A 24,702-nucleotide genomic window follows, 5' to 3' on the forward strand; every position below is an offset into this window, starting at 1 on the left:
GTTTCAACAGAAAAAAAAAATAATTGTGGTTGTTTAGGCTATTGATTCCAAATTATGGACTGATGTCAATATATGTTTTCATATGTTATTGTGTCATCCATATTTATCACTGCATAACACGATCATCACCTGTCACTACCACTCACTGAAGCACTTCACCTTGTCTATGATTCCATGTCACCATTGTTTTGGATGAATTCATGCAAGATATCTAAAAATAAGAAAACTCTTGTAAAATCAGAATTGTGGTGTGTGTTCTTTTGCAAATATTGCATACAGTATTTCTATGAATAACGATGTGAAATGCGTAAAGATTATCGAATATATTTGATTATAACAAAGAAATTGTCTTGTTGTCTGACAGAACCACTGTTTTTTGTCTAAACTTTAGAACCCAGGTTCTGAGGGTTACTGGGTCTTCCCATTATAATTAAAAGCTAGAGATCAGGCAGTTCCTGACACCACCACTGCTCATCCTCCTCCACAGCTATGTTGACGGGTGCAGTGTATAGTATAGGTAGAAGTAAATTGTTTTGCGACAGCAACTTCGACTTTCCAGACGCCTTCTGCTTCAGTGTAGTTTATGCGCCCAATAGGGAATTACTTTGTATGAAACATGATGAGAACACTACGCTTTCACCTGCTAAACAGATTTACCATAAGTAATAGCATTCCTTCTGAGTAAAATCCTAACTTCTGCCAAGTTGTTTTTTTCAGTATCAGAGAACAGTTCCCAATGGGAATTAAAATGGAAAATCATTGTTTTTAAACTTCCCTTTTTTCTTGTACCACTACCACGTTTAACAGATCAGTGGGAAACCTTCTAAGAAAGAGCCAAAGCAAGAGAGCTTGTTTTTTTGGAACATTTCGTGCAGTCACACATAAATAATGTAGCAAACACGACCAGCTCTAAAATAAATCATGATTAGAGATCGCTCCTTGACACGTCTCTTTAAAGCTGAAGCTGTCTGAGGGGAAACAGCCATTACAACGTAGGCTTTACACCGCATTACCATTACGATGCAGCTTTCACAATGCAAGTCGTTACAACGACTTGCGCTGGATGGTGCTATATACTAAGGAATAGCATGATTTACTATTCCAACACCTTCCCTACTGTTACGTGGGCTGGAGTTGGAATAGTAAATCATACTATTCCTAAATCCAGCGCCTCCAGCGCAAGTCGTTGTAACGACTTGCGTTGTGAAAGCTGCGTCGTAATGGTAGCGCGGTGTAAAGCCCGCGTTGTAATGACATACATACCTGTCTGGGAGTAATGCGATTGCCGCGATCTGAATCTGATTGTGTGCCTGCACTGCCACATTTCTAACCAGGGCCGGCTTTAGCACTGGTGGCGCCCTGTGCGACAATGTTTGTTGGCGCCCCCCAATGACCACCTTTACCAAAGATTCCCTCACTACCACCATTTGATAGCGCCCCTCAAGTCTCCATAACCACTATCTCTAAGATTCATTTCATTTTATAGCACCACTCATGCCAGTTTAAGATGTCAACATTTTTTACATCACACATGCATTGCACAGGGACAATCATCAATGTGAAAATCAGTATATAGGAAATGTTACATAAGACAGAGACCTACAAGGGGTAGGAGTCACATGTCATCTATACTGGTAGGCAGTATAGTTTAAGAGTCCTTGGACTTGAAAAGCACGATTTCAGAATTTAAAATTTAACACCATTGTTAGGGGTTTTCATTAATAAAAAGTAGTGATTTTTACCCAAATGACACCCTTTTGCAATATTAGGAAACGAAAGTCTGGGCAAAAACGATATTGCTTTAATATTTTCCTTGCAGTTTGCATGCAGCTTGTGATGGCAGTTAATAGCTCACTACTCTATATTAAGATTTTAACTTATAAACTGAAAGTAAGAAAAGGATCTCAGACCAAACTGGTAACCCATTGACCTATTTTTTTTATTATATGCACTTTGTGATTTTAATGGGATACACACTTTGCAGCAGGCATGTTAAACCTCTGCCCTACGATCTGTCAATACTTTCAGTAGAAAAGGCTCCGGACTCTCTCCAGGAAGAACATTAATCACTGGAGTTGTCATTTTTATTGCAGGGACAAAGTATGCGTCATCCGGTGCTTTTAAAGCGTTGAACATGGTGCCCCCACCACAAGTCAGCGCCCGAGCCAGCCAGCATAACTCACCAGATTGGTGTCACCCCATGATGGGGTGACACCCGGTGCGGTCCGCACCCCCCGCACCCCCCTAGTGACGCCACTGTTGCCAGGGTGTTGTCGGCTGACACCCCGCCCTCACAGGCGACTGAAGATTCTTCCATTCCTTTAAAGTCATCAGGTGAGCTGGCCACTCTGGCATAGCCTCACGTTTTTACCTTAGCCCACACACACCCACCACTAAAATTCATCCCGTATTCATTCGCAGGTTGTCCTTATTCCCTTGTTCTGATGAAGACCCGCTCCGGTTGCCAATAAATCTGCACCACATGTTAGGGTCGAAACGTTGACGTTGTATTATCAATCCGCCCATACAAAGTTTCAACAGAAAAAAAAAATAATTGTGGTTGTTTAGGCTATTGATTCCAAATTATGGACTGATGTCAATATATGTTTTCATATGTTATTGTGTCATCCATATTTATCACTGCATAACACGATCATCACCTGTCACTACCACTCACTGAAGCACTTCACCTTGTCTATGATTCCATGTCACCATTGTTTTGGATGAATTCATGCAAGATATCTAAAAATAAGAAAACTCTTGTAAAATCAGAATTGTGGTGTGTGTTCTTTTGCAAATATTGCATACAGTATTTCTATGAATAACGATGTGAAATGCGTAAAGATTATCGAATATATTTGATTATAACAAAGAAATTGTCTTGTTGTCTGACAGAACCACTGTTTTTTGTCTAAACTTTAGAACCCAGGTTCTGAGGGTTACTGGGTCTTCCCATTATAATTAAAAGCTAGAGATCAGGCAGTTCCTGACACCACCACTGCTCATCCTCCTCCACAGCTATGTTGACGGGTGCAATGTATAGTATAGCTAGAAGTAAATTGTTTTGCGACAGCCACTTCGACTTTCCAGACGCCTTCTGCTTCAGTGTAGTTTATGCGCCCAATAGGGAATTACTTTGTATGAAACATGATGAGAACACTACGCTTTCACTGGTGTACCGCGTAACACAGTGAAATTAAATGAAATGGATGCTTCCTCTCGCAAACAAAGAAATTATCTATGATGTAACATTTTTGCGCATGCCCCAGTTATATATACAGCAGATGTTTATCCTGAAAGTGCTAAAGTGTTACAAAACAAAACTGTTGTAGGACACTGCACATGGCCGTTGAAAATTAACACGTACAATTCATGTTTTTCAGGGGCTGTTGATGGATGTCTTCAGCTGCTAGTGAAGCTATGGAAGTGGTGTGTACAGAAAACAACAAGAGGGAAAAAGAAAAGATTTAAGATTATCCTGCAACACTCCTTTGAACTGCTGGTCTATCATCCACTAATCGATGTTAGGAATACCATAGTTCCATTACTTTTCAGTGCGTATGAACGCCCTGTGGATATTCCTAGACTTGGATCTCAGTGCATTCTTGCCAACCAAGCCCTCGTTGAGGACTGCATCCGCAAACAACTCACGAGAACTCACTCAGGAATAACAATGAAAAGAAAAAGGGAAGAGGAATCAACGTATCTGGTCTTCGATGCTTCCACGCGGGAAGGGGATGCTTTACTTTACCTGTCCACCCAGCAGACACTGAATGATATTCTACAAACTAACTCAACAGATGACTCGTATGAACGTTTTAAAGAAATGGGAACGATAGTGAAGAAGTGTCAACATAGAGATCACATTGCGACACTGCGCAAAGAGCACTTGGGGAATGTTCCATATTACTTTGTTCTAGAGAATGGAAAACCATTGTTACAGTATTTACATGAGAGTGAAAACCAACACACCCTGCTAAATATGGTAGACCTCCTACAAGACATTGCCAAGGCCGTCAGCCATTGCCACGAGAAGGAAGTAATCCTTCGGAATATCACCCCTGCCAGTTTCATTGTGTTTCCAAACAATGGAAGCAACTCGCTTCCGGTTCAGACCAAACTCGTCAATTTCCAGTATGCAAAAATCCTGCCTCTTCAAGACACGTCCTATGTGCAAAATCCATCAGACGTCTATGAAAACAATTGTGGCTCAAGCATAGAAGGTAATTACGGATTCTCAAAGTATTTTGCTTTCACATTTTATCTGCCATTTAATCCACAGACTAATATACTACATGTACATGATTACAGAAATTTATGAGTGAGTATCTTATAGAGAAATTAATAATTTATGCGTAATAGATTAATACGAGCGTAGGATAGTCCAAACAAGCTAAAACAAGCATTGGCATAGACAAATGGTCTCGCTTTGGGACCATATAAGTGTTTAGCCAGAGCTATTGGCTTTGACAATGTATTAAGCTATTGTACCCAATCGAACAGATATGCCGAAGTAGAAAGGAGAGCGTTTGACTTACACAACGATTGAAGATCGTGTTAGTGTGGATTAAAATAAAACAGAGACCCTAATGTTTTAATAAAATGTGTGGTGCTTTCAATATATCAACTTTAGAAGGCTGAGGGACTGAGATGGTGCTAAGAGCAATGTACACAAAGTTTGGCTGGAGAAATATACTGTGTTTTCCTTGTGAAGTTTCTAATATTTTTAATAACCACCCTTTCACATTACTGTTAGGTCCCGGGTATAGGGAGCGTTAGTGGAACTTGATTCTGCTTTCCTTTTTTCACTTTTTTGATACCTGTCTTTCCTTTGGGGGTACTGAGAGACCGTGGTGGAAGCATTGGTTATTCCTGTATCGAGTGCGGGTATAAAAATAACTAAGACCTTCTCCTCCGTGCTTGATTTTATTTCCTGTTTGTGTCATCGAAAGGACTTTGCCCACAGCGTATGGAGAAACCTTGCTGCCTCCATTGTTGCTCCTGGCTTTCCTCTGGACTTATTCCTTGGATTTGGGTTCTTGCGCCATCAGGCTTCATTCAACTTGGAGTGTCTGTCAGGTCTTCGGCTTCGCCCTTGTGGGATCATTGGGAGGGAGGGGTGGGGGAGGGAGCAGACCACAAACCAGATTTTGTGTGTAAAAGGCAGCCTTATTGAAACAGGTGCACATAAAAATTATCAAACCTCAGGCACATGGCTTACAAAACTAAACCTCACTAATAAAAAACTTACTTAACCCCATCTCCCCTCCCCCCGCCCCTAAGATTTCTCTCAAACTCAACCCCACCTGTACAATAACACATTACAAAATTACAAACAGTACAAATCAATGCATCAACGTATAAACCTATAAATCCAAACCATCTGTATACCACCTACCCTGCCAGCCCTTTTGGAACTTCTGATCACCCAACCTATGTAAACACCCCAACCATAAACCTGCCCACCTATCCCTGTCGATGACCCAACTTCTAAAATTGAACAACAAAACTCAGCCAACCCTGGCAAACTTCCAATAACCCCCGCCACCCAGAAAGCAGAGGAGGGAGAAAAAACTCCTCCCCCCTTTCTGCCCCCCAAACTGACAGCAAATTTCAGGCCTACACATCATGCCCCTGAGCATTCAAAAACCTTGAAAAGACTTCTCCAATCTCCAACAAATAAAAGTCTATACCCATCCTGTATAAGTGAACCCCAACGCCCCTCAAAACTCCACTGCCTCAAAACAGGTGTCCCTATGCGTCACTTTCCCAAAACCTGAACTCCTACAGAATCTGGAGATCTCAAGTTCACCTTCTTACGTGCCCGTCACTCGCCCTATTATTCAAAACCCCCCTCCAGATTCCGAGCGGCACTAATTCTGACCACAAAAACGTGGCAACCAACCCGCTGCTCCTTCAAAAAGTGCCAAGACCCTCTTCATTGCCCCCAACAAAACTGCCCCTTCAACTCCACAAAGGTCGTTCTCTCCCAAATGCATAACAACCCAAACCGGCCACTAACCCCCAAAGATCCACTTGTTCAGAGCAGGTATCAGCTCCCTACCAAAGCATCCCCACTTTCCCCTTCCACCCGATTTTAAACAAACGCACATTGAAACCCAACATTGCCCACAATAACAGCGGCACGCTTGTATCTGTGCCCATATGAAGAATGAGTGCCCAACTATCCAGATGGTCATTTGCGTTGGGCGTGGCCGGCTACTGAACTTGTAAAGAGAAGCATAATGAGACTCATGACAAGGAGGATGCCGCATGCGCCTTCTCCACATTACTATCTCACATAGCGCTGGAAACAATTAGAAAACCAGAGGCCCACCTGCTGAATAACCCCCCTAGCCCAGCTCCAGTTCGAAGCTTCCGTTGCTGGACCAATCCTCAAAGAGTGCGTCCCATATTGCGCCCCATCCGACCCAATACTCTGAAAGGCCCTGCGCATCTCCATTCGCAACTGATACCTTGAAACCCGCTCCCGTCGGCATGACAGAACACATTTTTAACCTCCTCCCCTCCAGACAATGCCTTCCAACGATGGGCCTAATGTAGGGGGGATGTCAATACGGGCGAAACTGACTCCCGCCAAGCACCTGTCCCTAAGCCTTGCTGGTCCATTTTTAAGCTGGCCAGCCATAAATGCATCCCCCTTTCTGAGGAAAAATACTGCCTACCAAAAAATGCCCCATGTCTACTTAGTGCTTAACAGCTTGGAGACTCTAAAAGCTCCGAAAAACATCCATACCTTAAAGGTAGAAAACAAACAAGACTCAAATCCCTCCTTACAAACACCCACTAACACCACCAGCAAGCGTGCTAATTTCTGCCATGACAAAGAGATGTGTGCCGAAACGCTCCATGCGCGCTCACTAGCCCAACCTTCCAACATTCTCCTCCCTACTTCACCCGCGGAAGGGGAATAACCCCACAGGAGTTTCCCCATGAAAGAAATGCCCGCCAATTCCGGCAATGGTAACCTTGGAAAGACCCCTCTCAATAAGGTCTAAAGAAAACTGGATCGCATCTTCCAACCGCCTCCATTCTTCCTCCCGCCTACAGGCCCCTGATGCTAAGAAATCCTGAAAGAGCTGAGAGCCTCTGCTTGTTACCACTGGACCATCTGCTCTGCTGGACCCTCTGTTCTGCCTGCCCTGCCAGTATATACCAAAACGAACACTGCCTGCCGCATCACAAAAAGAAAATTTCTAACAATCCATTGAAAAATCCAACTCCCTATTCAACGGGAGTCCCCCAAAAGAGTGGAAAAAAACTGCCCTCATGCGCAAGTCCCCTATCACCTCAGACGACAGGCGGACATGGTGGTGAGGCAGATAATAACCTGCCCATGCTCGTCCCAATTTCTTGTAAAAAGACCTACCCACCCTGACTACCCTGCAGGCAAAATTAAGGTGGCCAAGCAAGACCTGTATGTCTTTCCCCGTCACTTACTGGTTTGACAGCATTCCATCCTGTTTGTTATCCTCAGGCAAGCGAGCCTGCATTGCCACAGAAATCAGTTCCATTCCCATAAAATACATTGTTGTGCATGGACCCATTGTCCTCCCTGGCGCCAATGGCACACCCAAATCCTCCAAGAGCTTATGGAACAAGACCAGGGCTACCTGGCACTCGGTGGAGCCCGTGTAATCAACAAAAACAAAGTCACCGAAATATTGCGCCGCCAACTCATGACCAGTGTGCTACGTGAAATCCCACAGCAAAAAGGTTCTGAAACACTCAAACAGGGCACAATACATTGAGCAACCCATCGGTAATGCTTTGTCCACGTACCATTCTCCTTCAAAATGGATCCTCAGAAGATTCCAATCATCTGGATGGACTTGAAGCAAACGAATCGCAGATTGTATATCACATTTTACCATCTCTGCAGTTGCGCCCGCGGTCACCACAGGCGACATTGCAGCATCAACTAAAAGGTGCTAAAACACTCAAACAGGGCACAATACATTAAGCAACACATCTGTAACGCTCCGTCCACGTACCATTCTCCTTCAAAATGTATCCTCAGAAGATTTAAACATCTGGATGGACTGGAAGCAACCAAAATGCAGATTTTATATCACAGTTTACCATCTCTGCAGTTGCACCCGCGTTCACAACTAGTGACACAGCAACGTCAACTGAGGAATATGAAACAGAGGCCGCCTCCTCATCAAAAAAGTAATTAACTGAAGAACCCCTTTGGCCATGACAAGTGCTGTATCAAACGGTACTGGCCCACCTCTTCCTAGAGCACCACTCCGATCGAAAAATAATCAAATCCTCCAATGGCCAGTCATCCAAAGGACCCACCATTTTCCCGTCTCCCAACTCCTTGTCCAGTTTTTCTTGCACAACTGCCTTAAGATCTGCCGCCGATTTTAAATTGTGCGCCCTTTTAACTGGACTGAGAGCCCCTATTGGTTACCACTGGACCAGTTCTACACCGCTTCTGCCTTGACCCGCTGAATCACACACGAAAACCCTTCCCTAAGAACCCCATCCAAAGCACCCGTCTTGCCCCTACCTCTCCATACTCCCTCAAACCTTCAGCCAGTGGCACTAGCCTAACTGGCCTAAAAGCCTTGTGCCCATACCCGTCAGCTCCCTTCCCACCCCTACCACCCTGGGATGGCGAAGAGGGCCGCGGGTTTGCATATGGCCATGTCTGAAATGGGTGGTGGAGTGAGCTAAAGAATGGTGATAGATTAAACCCAGATCCAATGACTGAGGGTGAGTGTTTGATGTGCTCAAGCGCTCCGACCATCATCCCCTTTTGTATCCCCGTGTTGAGACCACCTGTCCGTTGCCGCTGCTGGCCTCCCTGCTGTTTAACTTCCCAACATTTTACCAAGGGGTGTTTCTTTCCGCACCGAGAACACTCGTGTCGGAACCTACAGTATTCCCTTGTGCAGAGGCCTTTAATAAAGTCCCCGCACACCCCGGTCCCTGATTATGTAGCTGTTGTGCTCCACACCCGGGTGGGTTTCCCCTGAAAGGGCCGGTATACCAATGGCAACCCACTAGCCATTAATATGGTCATACTCCCAGCCAGTGCACCCATCTTCTGCTGCCACAAGTCCGTGTCTAACTCCCCACTACGCCTCCGGTCCCAACCATACGGGCCCTAAATTCCTCCTCATACTGTGCCCACGCGTAACCACTACCCATGATCTGAGCCTTGCTAATAGCATCCATATATCTGAAAATAGCAACGCAGCGCTCAGGAAACTTTTGCAATATACGCTGGCATAAATTAAAAATGTAGCCGTCCAATTTTCAATTGTCAAGGGTACTTTAGGTCACTTAGCTACCTCATACTCCTCCTCTTTATAACCTTCCTTCGACTGCACCTCCCTGTGAAGAAGCTTCAAAATGTCAACGTGATCCCCTTTCCAGATGCGCTCTTTAGTGGCTAGCATCAAATGCGCACCCAGGGGCTCCGTCACACCCATGTAAGGCAGCTCTTTAAACTTTAGCTCTTTACTCTGTGAAGGCTCTTTACCTGGCATTTCTGGTTCCATATTCATTCCACTCTCCACTTTAGTGCCCGGTGCAACCACATCACAGGTTCCCACACCTTGATCTTTGACAAATTTACCTTTATGGAGCTTACCTCCCAGCTCTCCCCGTACGTCCTCACCCCTTGTCCCCACCAACACCATTTTTGGTTTTGCCCGTGGGCAACATTCTCACCTGGCTCTAACAAGGCTGCCCGACCAGGCTCCGATCTCCATGCCACTTGCTCAACAGGGTCCACTGTCCGAGGAGCCCTCACTGAGGGGCCGCGCTCTCTTCCGGGTCCAGACGCCACTGCCCCCCCGGGCTGCACCACCACCGTTGCCTGTAAAAAAGTAGGAGACACATGAGAAGGCACCCCTCCTCCTCATTGTCTCTCAGTTTCCCTACTTCGGGGCTACCTTCATCATAGTCGAGCACAACTGGCTCCTCCATTTGCCATGTAGCCGAAACCATTCCAACATCACAGGCCTTACCGGACTCTTCGTTGCCCACATCTGCCCTACCGGCCACTGAATGCACTCCTGAAGGGGGAGCCAACTGTGCTCGTCGATACTCCCCCAAGCGTTGGCTACCCTGAAAAACTCAGTCTGCTGACTCTGAGGAGCAATGCATCCTGTTTGTCGTTCGGTGCCAGCGAGGTCGCGCCTGACCTTCATATGCTGGCCGCGCCGGAATCCCCCGCCGGTACGGAATGTGCCGCGCAAGGCTCCACCCTCCCTTCTCCTTGGCGAGGTTGAGCCGCACGTCACCCTACCGAGTCTGCCCTGTGAAGAAAAATGTTTGGACCGATGTGCCAGGTCCCTCAAACCTGCTATCTACCATGCTCACCTGTCTACCCAAAACGCTATTCCCAGACGGCCGGCCCACGTCCCGCCCTACGCGCCCTGCGCTAACCTTATTTACCAGGGGCATGGCAAGGGGGTTTCCCCTCTTTCCCATCCCCACTCCCCTCCAAACCTGCTCGCACAATGACGGACGCATGCCCCTGGACCTGGTGCCCGCTCCCCCCCCCCCACAAACCCTTAGAAACCCCTGCAACCCCACCCATGGCCCCCTTAACCCCCATTGGTCTTTTGCAATTAGCCGAAAATGCACCGCTGGGCGGGGCTAACAAAATCTCTCCGGACCCCCTCTCCAAGGCCCTGCACACCAGCCGACCAAGAAGGAAAGTATCAAGCCCCTCCCAAACCATGCTCCCAGTAGCCGTGGCCAGCTTCGCTGCCCGAGTGCCCTCCTGTGCCCCACCACCCTTCCTTTCCCCAGCATTAGAACTCTCCGGGGCTGAAAGAGGAACTGGTTTCAAGATCCCCTATCTCCTGAATAACCTCCAACGTGTGAAAACCTCCCAAAACCCCCCACCTGTGCCCATCCCCCACTGCACTACCAACCACAGTGGCCAATACTCCCCCCAGAAAAATATGGGGGGGAAGAAAGGGGTGTGTGTAAAGGAGTCCCTAACCCCCACAGCCTCATGCTCCACAAACATTTAGCCCCCTTCTCTACCTAAATGACATGAAGGGGCCCCCATAAGAGATGAAGCGGCCCGCACTGGAGTGGTGAACCACACCCCCACCACCACTCCAACAGCCACAGTGCCCAGCTCCACTACACTCCGAGGGGAAACAAGCTGCACCTGCCGCTCCCCCTCAGCTACTCGCTTCCAAACTCCGCTCGCTCCAAGCCTAACAACCACTCCCCGGCCCCTCTCCCCACCGCCCTCACAATACCGCCTTCTGCCCCGGAGCAGCGTACACCGAGGCATAGCGCCTCTTGCCGCCCCGTGCTCCCCCGCGCTTACCCCTCAGCGCGGGGGCTGAAAACGCCCTCACAAGCAGCTCCGGAGCTGACCACTACTCCACCGCTCACCGCACTGCATTGCTCTCCAGCACGGGTCCCCCCGCATAAAAAACCTGCCTCACCCAGCATCCCCCCACACCAGAAACAGTCGCAAACCTCCTCACCTATCAACAAATCACACCTGCTGGCCTCATTAAGAAGCCCAATGGCTTCCACCACTGTATCCTCCTCCGCTGCCACTGAAACCTCTCCCTAAACTGCCACTAATTTACTGACAAAAATCCTAACTATCTAGAGCTCCCGGCCACCAGGTAACCAAAGACAAAATGGTGGCCGGGAGCGGGAGCCCAAAGCATTTATGCTTGGGCTTCCTTTGGGCTATAAACAAGCCCAAAACAAAATGTTCGGCCCGTAGGCTGCTAGCCTCTCCCCCCTGCCCCTTCCAAACCGCCCGAGAGGGAACCTCCCTGCGGTCGGCTGCCCCCCCAAGCCCCCTCCTGTTTATAAGTTATCGCTGGAGAGGTACGCAACTGTTTTTGTTTGTTTTCCCTGTTTGTTCTCTGTTGCAAGACAACTCTTGGACATTGCAGTGTTTGCAACCTACGCCATTCGTTGTGGGTTTTTTGGGCGTTTCTTACAGCACACAGACACCATAAGTTTAGAAAGAGATCCCTTGTTTTTTGTTTTAGATAGGAAAGAATTTTTTGTTACCATATTGGATTTTTTTATCCCGCATTGAGAAGATGGGATTTATTATGTTCTGAAACTATTCAGTCTCAGTGTATTGCTTCTGAGACTATCGTTGGACTCATTACGATGATTCTTGGAATGGAAATTTAGTTGCTTTTTGTCTGCCCTCTCTCTATGAATAGTGCTCATAACATGTGGTAAGAACATGATATAAGCTGCCAGAAACTGCTATATTGTTTAGTACGATTGTAGTTCTCTTAAGTACCTGCTTTGTTCTAAGACTCTCCTTTTCTTTTTCTTTATTAAGAGTTGTCAGCCTTACCCCGTGATCCACCGACCAGTCAAGGGAGGGGAAGCACAGCACTGAAAGTCCATGTCTTGGTTCTTCCTTTCCCTTATTTACCCCTTGTTTTCCCCAATTTTCTCTGGGTGCCTTTCTCTCCTCTTGCCTTTTTATATTATGGACAGTTGAGCTTAAGGCACGAGTAGTGGACTGGGACTTGCTTAACTCCTGGAGTGTTGGGTCTACCAGTGCATGGTGGCAGAACAGAAAACCAAGCCCACGAAAGACACACTGCCCGAGCGAGGATGGACCAGGCAACTATGAGCCCGGTCTCCCTTGAAGGTGGGGGTGCCGGGGTGGGACCATCAATGCAGGAGTTAATGATATCACTTTCCAATCTCCAGACAGAGGTCAGGGAGCTACGGCAAGAAAATATAGGTCTTTTCAGGAATTAAATATCTTCAAAAACAGGGAACACCCGTAGGGGCGGGGTCCGGGGATGGTACTTAAACCACAAGGACCCATAGTGCAGCCAGCAACCTTCCAGTTTGATCGGACTGCCAGTGCTGGGGTTAGTGGCAGTACACCTGTAGCTATTACCGTCACTACTCCAGTGTCAGTCCCTTTGGCAGTACCAGAAAGGTTTTCTGGAGATTGTAACAAGTTTGGCATGTTTATGAACCAATGCCATTTGCATTTCATGTGTACATTTTCAGCCTTCCCTGACGATTCAGCAAAGGTTGCGTTAGCTATCTCTTATTTGGCAGACATGGCCTCAACTTGGTCTGTCCTGTTGGTAGACAACATTGACCCTGTCCTTTACAATTTCCCGGCTTTTAAGGAGCGAATGCATCGCTTGTTTGCAAAACTTGCGTTTATGCAGGCCAGCAATACAGAGTTGCTGAAATTGCAAAAAGGGAAACAGGACTTGTTAGTCTATATCTCAACCTTTTACCTTCTTGTATCTGAAACGCATTGGCCTATCGAAGAAAAGGACTTCACTGTTCTATCATGGCCTCTGTGAAGAGTTGAAGGATGTGGTATCCCAGGTGGTAAATCGGCGGGAGGATTGTGTGGAGTATATGGATCTGGTGGTAAAATTAAACCATCGTTTGTCTGAAACAAAAGGGGAGAAAAATCAGTTGCAAACACCACGTATGATGCTTGTGAGAGGGGATATGAAAGAGTAGGTAGGGTCAAAATCTCTGCCGGAATCTATGCAAATAGGTGGGGTGTGAGATCCTTTGACAAGAGCAGAAAAGGAAAGGAGGTGGGTTCACAATTTGGGTCTGTATTGTGGGAAGAATGGACATTATGCTAGAGAATATCCAGTAGAACCCTCCAGTTTCCCCCTGAAGAAGTCAGTGGCTTTTTTGTAACAGGATTTATTGTCACTATGCCCTGAAGACAGTGGTCATGTTAACCCTTATAATATTGCAGGATCTGTCCTAAGGGTACAGCGCCATTTAACTATTTCTGTTAATTTGGTACTTACTAACAGCAAGAGAACTACCCTTTCGGTTTTACTAGATTCCGAGACAACCGGGAACTTCATGGATATTCATTTAGCTGAGAAATGTAATGTTCCTTGTGTAACTAAAGAACAGCCTGAACCAGTCAGAGCGATTGATGGTACTAAGTTGTTCTCTGTGTTGATCACGAAACAAACCGAGCCTCTCCTGATGATAGGTGACAATGGTCCTTCAGAGACTGTCAGTTTTTATCTCATTGATGCCCCCTCTTTTGAGGTGATACATGGTGTGCCATGGTTACAGCTTCATAACCCAAGAATAGATTGGGTGAGATGGACAGAAGGCTACTGATTGGGTATCTCATTTGATGTGTGCAGTAGGTGTGGGTGGAGAGAACAGGGGTATTCCTCTTCCATTTGCTGAGTATGGTGATGTGTTTGACAAGATACAGGCCAGTGTGTTGCCCCCACATAGGAACTTTGATTGTTGCATTGACTTGATTCCCGGGACCTCAAAATTACCAGCACCTGGTTGTGTTGGGTTTCTTTTAATATATTGCTTTAGCATAAACCTCTTTTTGTTAAGGTCCTGCATTGAACACTAGTGGGCTTCTTGCGAAAGACCAAACAAAACAATGACCTGCATGTAGCACAAACAATATATCGGAAACATATTGCTTTTTACTTGGATATATTGTGGGCTATTGGGAAGTAAATGCTATTGTACAGTTTAATGTATCTTCTCAAAAATATTGGTATCCAGCTGTTCTTCTCTACCTTATTTTTTCATTGCACTCAGAAACGTGGTGCCAAGTGCAACTGGGACGAGAAAAGGGTCTAACCAGCCGAATTGCAACATAAAACTGTCTCAGGCAAGGCTGCCTTTTGGCTCACCTACTTTTTTCACTATACCTTAGTGATCTTCCACACAGTTTTCTACAGGTAATACATTTCCCCCAAAGATAGCATCTTATAGCATACACACCATGATGTACGCTGATGACGTTGTTATCTTTGATCTTACCCCTTTCGGATTACAAAGGATTCTAGATGTACTAACTAGATATACAGAGGAACATTTTCTGGTTCCAAACATATCCAAAACGAAAATAGTCCCCTTTAGAGGGAGAAAACATTACACAACTTATAACTGGACACTAGGAGGAAAAACGCTTGAAGTGGTAAAAGAATATACTTATTTGGGTCGGATCTTTAATCAATCACTAGGAAACTCTAGCCACCTGAAGCTTCTAAGTCAAAAAGCAGATATTCATGTGGGTGCCCTCCAACGATTATATTCCTCTTTTGGACAACAACATTTTCATCCCTTACTTCAGGTTTACAGCTCTTAGATCCCCCCGATTCTTTTGCATGCTCTGTAATATATTCCAATTGCCCAGTGGCATCAATTTCAAACAAAAGAAGGGAATATCCTCCGTAAACTGGCTAAGATCCAAAATGATGTTCCTGCACAAGCTCTGCGTTTAGAATTCTCCTTAGTCAGAGCAATTACAAATCTATTAAGATGGGCATACAACCTTCTACACGCAGACCAAAGCACTTTAAGATTCTTACTAAAAAAAGAGACATTTGAGACCGGTTTTACGAAATATTCTCTAAGCCAGAACTTGATGATTGCTTTCAAATTATCTAATTGCACAATCGAACTTCTGAATTCATGGACTTCCGCCCAATTGAAGCTCTTTCTGAAACATCTGACGCCAAGGATTAGTTACAGTTTCATGTATCTTGTCAACAATACAATACAATACAATATGTTTTTATTGTTGAATTAATAAAAATCCTTACAATAAGAAAGGTAAGATTAACCAGGTTACATTATAAAAACAAGAAAATGACAATTTTAAAAAAGAGTTAAAACTAAAGCTCTACTCAAAACCCGCCCCTTCTTACAAGATAGGGATTTATAGAGTGGGCTGAGGGGCACTTGCAAAGAGGGTGGGGCAAAGCAATATGTAAAATGATCATTGGGAGGCCTGTAGCTGCTTTCTAATTTCCATCATAAATTTGAGACCCCGACAGGTCAGGATCGGAGATGAACCTCCCAGCCAGAAAATAACGGCCTGGCGACATGTTCTTATATTCAGGTTGTTCAATATGTCCCGTATAAAGCGTCTTCTAGATACCATAAGGGATGGGCATACACAAAACAAATGAACTAGAGATTCAGTATGATATCCGCAGAGTCGACATTTTGGGCAATCATCTTGGGGTTTCCAGGAAGGTAGTAAATCCTTAGATTCATGAAGGCCCATACGGAGGTTGATAAGGTATTTTTTTAAATAGTGGCTAAAATGGGATGCCAAATAGGCCTGAGGTTGTTGGAGTGAGTAAGAGGAAATGACTGACCAGGCATGACGTCGATGGGACAATGTTTGTTTGTCTTCTAGAACAGACTTTCTTTTGGCAATAGAATTTACTATTTTGCAGAAACTTGCTTGATCAACTTTTTTATTCCATGTAACTGGCAGATCGAAGTCCACAAGACATTTCTCCAAATGAATGGCCCAGGGCTGAGTGGGATCTGTATTGATTGCTTGCCAACAAAGATTATTTAGAGTGTCAGGGTCGGCGGCACGAAGTTTGTGACAAAATTTAACAAATGTTGACTTAGCCCTGAAATTTTGATTTTGAAGCCCAAATTCTAATCTCACCTGCGCTGGTGAGGAGCATTTAGGCAGTTTGAATACTTCTTTATAAATTTTGTTTTGTAGAGTATTTAGTAGACCGGCCTCCCCTCCAAGCCATGTTACCAGCCCGTACGATAATGTGGGTAAAACCTGAGCGGCCATTACTTTTAAAAGATGGGTATAATTTGGACCATCCAGTTTTTGCAAGAGACGCCTGTATCCGTAGATTAACGTCTGGGACTTAGCTTTTAACACCGCAGAGTGTTGTTTTTTTGAATTATCTTTGCCGATGGTGACCCCCAGATACCGATAGTGCAGCTGTTCCCCTATTGCAAGGTGGTTACATGTCCAATTGTATTTGATTGATTTTCGCTCTACAAGACGTATTACTTTTGTCTTGTCTCTATTAAGTTCCAGCTGTTCTTCCTCTAAGTAGAGTTGTAGAGCATTTATCAGCCTTTGCAGCCCGATTGGAGTTTGGCTTAAAAGGACAATGTCATCTGCAAACTGAATGATTGGCATTGGGGTATTGCAGAGGTTCGGAGCATGGCTTACAACTTGACCAAGTTTTTTCCCTAGATCGGCAAGATATAAATTAAATAAGCAAGGAGCCAGGACACATCCCTGTTTCAGTCCGTCTTTGGTTGGAATTTTTGACGTGAGACTTGTGCCCTGTCCTTGTTTAACCCTTGCCCAAGTGTCCGTGTAGAGGAGCATTAGTGAGTTAAGAAGGTTTGTTGACAGCCCCCATTTCTTGAGTTTTGCCCAAAGTCTCCCCCTACTAACTCGGTCGAAGGCTGCTCTGATGTCGATAAAGCAGCCGTATAACCGGCTGTTCTTCGTTTTGGCTCTTTCTATCAGGAGTCCTTGGGCTGTGAGATTTGTTGTTGTCCCTGTCCCTTTTCGAAAACCTGTTTGATAACTGGGGATTAGATTGTTATTATCCACCCATTCCTGTATTTCCTCCAGAATGCAGGATGCGTATAGTTTGGCTTCCACGTCTATCAAAGATATTAGACGATAGTTCTGTGGCAGTCTCCTGTCCCCCTTTTTGAAAATGGGATGGATGATATTACCGTTCCATGATAGAGGCTGCTGCTTACTGGCAAAAACTTGGTTAAACAGGGCAGAGAGCTGGAGGGCCCAAAAATCAGCGTTATATTTAAATACTGCATTGGGAAGACCGTTGGGACCTGGTGCCCCTTCTGTTTTAAGTTTGTTAATAAACCTTTTGACTCTATCGCTGGAGAATGAGACCGACTGTATCGGCAGGTCATTAAGCCTTCCTATATCTCTGTTATTTGTTGAGTTTTCTACTGCTCCATTCAGGTGGATTGAATTCGTGGTGGGATTGGAACAACAATAATTTTCAGGAAGAGATACATCCGTTTTGAAGTAGAGCTTTTTAACGTGGTCTTCCCAGCTTTGTTTGCTAATGCCGGGGTCCTGGGATATTACTTCTGCGTTGTTTAATTTATTAATAATGCCCCAGAAGTCCCTTGTGTTACGCTTCTTACTGGCTACTAGCAATTTCGCCCACATTTCTTCCTTCTGTTTGTTCTTGGCTTTCCACACCATTTTACGATACTTTTTTCTCATAGTCCTAACAAGGGAGTAGGTTAGTGAGGAGCGCTCGATGTTACTCCTTATTGCCTTCCGTTGCACCTGGGCTAATTTTCTCTTTTCCTGTCTTAGTTTATTATTAAACCATGGTTCCCGTAAAACTAGTGGGACTTGATGTGAAGCAAAGGGTACCGAGTGTTGAATGGACAGGTTCTCTAACAGATTTTCCCAAGTTGAAACCGGATCTTCTTTTTGTTCCTTTTCGTGTAGAGCAAAGAAGTCGCTTGCGGTTTCGTGGATGGCTTTGGTTCCGCTGCCCCTCCAACGTAGTCTTCGTAGATTGAATTTCTCTGTATGATCAGAGAGAGCAGTTAGTTGGGCAGACTCCGGCACCCCTAAATTGATCCAAGTAATTTGAGGAAGGTGGTCACTTTCAGATCGCATTACTATTTCATAGCCCTCCAATAAGTCGATCAGTTTGTTACTAATTAAGGTAAAGTCGATCGTTGACAAAACCTTGCCACTCATGTATGTGGGGACTGTTGTCAATCCGCCTGCTGTTTCAGACTTTAAGATTGTTAATCCCAACGTAGTCAGTTGTTTTGAGATTGATGAGTTGGGCTCTGCCCGGGTGCTTTTTCTAGAGATGAAAGTATATAAATCGTCATCGTTTAGGTTTAAATTAAAGTCGCCTGATAGAATCAGCAAGCTTTGGGAGTTTGATTTCTGGAATGTTTTTATAAGTTCTGTAAGCACGGCCAGTTTCTCTTTTTTTTTCGTTCGATCAGGGTGAATGTAAATGTTTATTAATAACAATTGGTGGCAGGGTTTTATAGAGATCTTGGTTACCTGCACCCAACTTAGTCCCACATCCTGTTTTTCCGGCTCCCAATTGTATTTCTGCGAAATGTATGTGGATAACCCACCACTGGGGTGCCCAAACTTGGATGTTCTCTCAGCAGGGATGTGATATTCGGTGAAGCCAGGAATGGCGGGGTATACCAGATTCCAGGTCTCTTGTAATAGTAGAATGTCATGTTTGTTAAAAAACAATTGAGTCTCACTGTCTTGATCCATACTACTAAATCCATGAATATTCCAACTGCAGATGCCTATTTTAGGCATTTTAACCCCGTCCTTGAATGCAAGTTTTGGCCGTGTACTTTGATTTAAAAGTTCATTTTTCTTAGGTATACTTTTGATTTACGGTTAACGGGATCCATGACCAGTCCTGGGTTTGGGACTCGCCTGGACCAGAATGCGTTTGGAATATATCATTACCACAGTTCTCTTGGGCAAGTGTAGCCGAGAGGGCACCATGAAGACACGAGGTTTGCTTGTGGTTGGTTCTGTCATCACTGCTTGTATTCTGCAAGCTTTTTACAAGCGGGAAGGGATATCTCTTGCGTATATGTTGTGTAATGATAATTCCCCAGTGTTCGAATGATCCTTTGTTTTCAAAGATTCTTGCGGCTATCTCCTTGGTAGCCCAGGTTGTAACCGAAACTTCGATGTTTGTATGATCTGTTTTTTGGCCGAACTCAACTGAGACAAGGTCTTGAGAGGATATTCCTCTAAGCTCGGGAACAAGTCCAAATAATTTCAATAAATTTCCTCTGTTTAGAATGTCATGCGAGCCCTTTGACTCATATTCAGGGGTAAATGTTAGCATTGGTTCTAAATCTGGTATCAAATTTTTCAATGATTCTTGAGGGCGTGTAATAGAGTGATTGAGGTTACTCACTGGATGCTTTTTTGTTTTTTTGGTCACGTTTTGTGTTGAACCCTTGTCGCTGGAACCTCTTACGGGAGAAAGGGTTAATAGTGGCTTATGGTTGTTTTTGGGTTCAATAGCCGGATGTGATTGCACTGTACAATTGCGATTTTGCCCGTTTTTGGTTATTAAAATCGGGGTGATGTTCCTTTGTGCAAAACGGGTTCCTGGTTTATGTTGCATTATTCCCGGTTGGGCCATTGTTTTTTCTTTGGTACACTGCCTGTCATTCCCGATTTTAGTTATTTTGATTGGGGTCAAATCGTGTACTGAGTGGGCGAATGTATCTTGTCAAAAATATTGGTATTCAGCTGTTCATCCAGAGATTGGCATACTGCACATTTTTTAAGAAACAAAATAAAATACAGTAGTATATTTAAAAAGCAAAATTAAGTAGAGTAGTATGTTATAATGAACCAGTTAAAAGACAGGTGCATTGTTAGGGAGAATGTTGACAGTCATTTCACAAAAAAGGTGCATTTGAAAAAAACACACAAACAAATGGAGAAGGTGCGATGGCAACTACCCCATGCCCCATGCTCCATACTTTGATGGTTTTTACAGGTTAAGGGCCATGTGTTGGGTTTCTGGTGGCTCAGTGAATGTATTATCCAGGTCAGTGGTAGCTTACTCTAACACAATAAGCTATACTAACCCCCAAATGGCAGGTTAAATAGAACAAACAATTTTAAACTCACTATCGGTCAGATATGTACCATTTTCCTAATGGGATGCTCCTAATTTTCCTCATGTTCCCCTGCAAGTCAAACCATTCAAGGAAGAGTCCACCCTGGTCTTATAACCCCGATTAAGAGCTGAGGGCCTTTTTTGCGCTCTCTGTGTGAAGGGTTTTGAGGGCAGCTTTGGGTCATACAGGGCCTCCTTGAATATGTATTTCCAGCCCGTATACAGCATCCTGGGATTGGTATGCACATACCATCCAAAACTTGATAACTCCCAAGAAAAAGAGAGAATTCTCCTAATATTTTAAATTGAAATAATGGACAATTAGGTTCAAAACAGGTGAGAAACTCGAATATTGAATGGGATAAAGAAGCTTGTATACATGACCTACCAGCTGAAGACAGAATATCCTCGCTTGGTTGTTTTCCTCTGCTTCTCCTTGTGGATTATACTGAAAGCTTTGCTCATGGAGCTGAAGGGGAGGTCTGGGGCATGTTCTTTGCACTCAGTGCCTGGAAGCCTGGAAGCCTGTGCTCTGTGGTTGGCTGTAGGTGCTACTTGCACTGTGTTGTGTTGGACAAGCATGACAACAGGTGCTTTCCATCGCTGCCATATAGAGTGAAGTACCTTAGATAACATCTGCCTGGGAGGAGACTGCATGGATTCCCACAACCTGAACCCACCCATGGAAACAAAAATGTACTGTGTACTTGAAGGCACAAGCTATAGAGCAGAAGGCGGAATTGCCTCTTTCTTGCCTGACATGCCTGCATGCTGACCAGCAGTGTGTGACTCCATCCTCTTGCTTATTCAAATGTAAACCACTTATATACTTAAATAAAAATGCAAATCATGATTAATGCATATTCATCACATCATGGTCCTAGAAGCATCTGCGCATCATCTTTACATGTTGACTGATGTCAATTCACTAAACTAATGCTGCAATAATGTTGCAGAAGGATATTGACGAGATGATGCAGATCAATGAGGGTATCTTTGAGTACTTACTATATGAACAACTCCTTAGTGATGTCTCTTATTCTTACAAAATGTTATACGTCTCTTGATAGTAACAGAAAATATTTAGCTCATGCTACAAGGGGGTCTGTTAGAATAAAAATGTTTTCGCTCTGTTGCTCATGTATTGTTCTATGTAAGTTAGCATTCGTGGCACCACTTTATGTTTGGCCGCCATTTTGAACCATGATCGAAACTAATCGTTTCTGTACAACACAGCTTTTGGTAGCTCTTGTTTATCCAAGGTTTGGCCTTGTTTCATTTTCTCTATGAACACATTGTTCTCATTAATGCATACATTTCCCACTAGATAGAGACCTTCGCCTACTAGTCTAGTGATGAGCCTGGACAGAAGGACCTTGACTAAGAGAAGTGTGTGTTCGGTCTCAGGATTGAAACTTATCCTTCTGTACTTCTTTGTGCAGCGGCATCAACCTGGAAAATTTCAGTCTGGACGTGCCTTCATTGGTTCTGAATTGTACATAATGTATCTCCATGTTTGCTGATGTCAGTCCCTCTGAAGCAGCCCTAGGGGACTGAGCAGACTGGGCTTAACTTGAGTGTATCTGAATAAATATATTGGTTTGTATTCTCTACTGTCTGGCCGATTCTTCATTTGTATGGAAGTCTGAGAGGTGGTTGCGAGTGACCCGGGTGACCCTAATCAGGTCTCTTCCTTCACCAGCCCGCAATTGGAGCTACACAGCAATACTCGGTTGGTTGTGCAGGACTCCGGAAAAGAATGATAGATGGAGTCTTCCAGCCTCTTAAAATATTTACACAATCACTAGGTGACTGTACTGCACAGTTGGCTGAACTCAAAGCTCTAATTCTGGCACTAGAAAATACTGATCCTGAATTCCCCACACTGATAGTGTGCAAATCGTGTTATTGTGTCCAATCTTACAATGAACACTTGCATTATTGGCGCCTGAAAGGATTCGGAGACTCTAATGGGCTCATGTAATTCATATATTGAGTCACTAATGTTTTGGGACACATGTTCCTAGGAATTCACTGGCTATTGAAGCCAAAAAGCCAGCAGTTCAGACTGCTGTTGTAGTTGCAATTTCTCGCTCTCATACGAGTGTGTATAGAGACATCATGGTAGGTGTTACAGCTTCATGCTATGGCACTCCATTACCATACAATATCCAGCAAAATACTCCTACCTATTGACAGTGAAAAAGATACTGTTCGCTTGTGTTGCCGAAGTGGAATATCAAGTAATTCAAAATTTGGATCGCAGAGTAGAATTTATCATAGCTGCTCATGAGTGGTTACGTTCTCGCCATGAAAATGTTGTGGCTACAGTTTCACTACTGCAACAACACTATTGGTGGCCAGGTCTGTACAAACAGACCAAGGAATATGTCCTTAGCTTTACAGCTTAACACTTGTCAACAAATAAAAGCTTCCACCGCTGACACTTCTCCTAGTTTCAAACAAGCCCTTAGCATGTGTGTATCTCGACAGCTGTGGGCCACTAAGCTCTGTAGGGTCCTTTCAATTTATTCTATTAGAAGTAGATTTATTCTAAGTAACCTATGGGTATGCCCACAGTGATTGGCTGAGGCTCAAACTGTTATAAAATATCTGCAAGTCTTCGTTGGGACATATGCAGTAGCTGCATTACATTTGAACCAGAGACCAGTGTTTGTCTCTAGGGCTCACCGGGATACCATGAGCACCCTGGGTGTGGTTGTGCATTATTCCTCCCCATATCATCCTGAGGGAAATTTAATAGTGGAGAGGAAAAACTGTGACTCAAAGCATTCCTTAACAGCTAGAGTATTAGGTTCAGGTTGTAGTTAGATCAATCATCTTAATGGAGTCCAGAGAGCTTTAAATGATCTGCCTAGAAGATCCTAGGGTGGTCCTGACTCCATATGATTTCTAGTTTGGCATCCAGATGTGGGTTTCAGACCTTGATAATCCTGGTACAGTGTCGGCAGATATGCCTTTTGACCTCAATGAACGTCTAGTTGTCTTAGAGGAACTGAAAGACATTTGAGATGACAGTTCGAACAAACACATAAAATGTTCTGCCACTGAAGAATAGAAGGTTCAATCAGAAACTCCTATCTAGATTCCTATGATGAAGGATCTAGTTCAACAGAGGATAGTGGACAAGAAAGAATTCAGCCCATCCTACAATGCATCCGTGCCAGCACTGGTAGTTGAAGGTAGAGAACAGTTTTTGTGCCACCCTTTGCTGATTGTAAACACAAGAGATTTATCTCCATAGATCTCATCAAACCACCCCATGTGGCCAGTCCTACACGGTAGGCCACAAGGGATCCTGAGTAGTTACCTGTCTCCTGTCACCACCACACAGGAAATCCCTTTACTAGTATTAAATAATGTTGAAATTACTATTCCCTGGTGGGGGACATCAGATACAGAAGTTGTGCTACTTCCAGTTACAACTACCAACACTATACACACACTGTATGTGAATTCATAGTCTTCGACTGCCACTCCTAACAATGACGTTGTTTGTGATGATTCATCTTTGGAGGTGTCTACCAGTTCTTCACTGGCGTGTGAGGCCATAATGGACATAAACTCCCAGAACATTCTGCTGTTGAGATGGTAACTGAGGTATTGAAGCCTCCTTTATCATCACATAAAGTTCAAAGAAACCTGTCCCTTGTGATCATTTCTGCTTTTCTAGTGCCAGATAGCATTGTTTGGGATAAGGTCCTATTTTTATATTTTTAGTTCAACCGAGACTATACCGATCCCTTATATTTTTTAAGATTTCATTACGTGATGGAAGCTTATTTGATGATTGGGATGTAAATGTTGTAATTTCTATGCTTTCTGAGCTGGAACAACAAATTATGGTGAAATGTTCTGTTCTCATCTTTATGTGCATCATTATTTACACAGAGCTAGCACTACATGTTCAGTTTTTAATTATATACCACAGGAACACTGGCCAACACCAACAATGGATAGCCCTCAAATATACCTGGAGAAGTTTGCATATTTTCCAAAAACAATCCTGTACACCCAGTGTCTTATTATTTTAAATATTTCCATTTCCTGGTGAAGAAGAATATGCTGACCGAAACTAAATTGATTTATTCAGCTTCCTTTATTTTCGGGTTGTCCGTACAGGGTTCTGACTTTTGGAAAGACAACATTCATTTGAAAATCGTTTGGAAAATGAAAGATTGGCAAGTGCAGGGCAATGAGGCTTTGTTTAGAGTTTGTCTGATACTGTAAC

General features: G+C 44.2%; 1 protein-coding gene across 2 annotated transcripts in view; it reads left to right on the forward strand.

Moving 5' to 3' along the window:
* The window catches only part of LOC147711655 (uncharacterized), a 1,672,131-nt gene that overhangs the window by 684,097 nt on the left and 963,332 nt on the right, over nucleotides 1-24,702 (forward strand). For both annotated transcript variants that reach the window (XM_086922319.1, XM_086922320.1), the window contains one exon: nucleotides 3,384-4,223. In XM_086922319.1, the coding sequence (XP_086778445.1) occupies nucleotides 3,384-4,223 (840 nt within the window). The remainder of the gene's footprint in view (nucleotides 1-3,383; nucleotides 4,224-24,702) is intronic.

Source organism: Lissotriton vulgaris, chromosome 5, assembly GCF_964263255.1.
Source record: "Lissotriton vulgaris chromosome 5, aLisVul1.2, whole genome shotgun sequence".
Classification (NCBI taxonomy): domain Eukaryota; kingdom Metazoa; phylum Chordata; class Amphibia; order Caudata; family Salamandridae; genus Lissotriton; species Lissotriton vulgaris.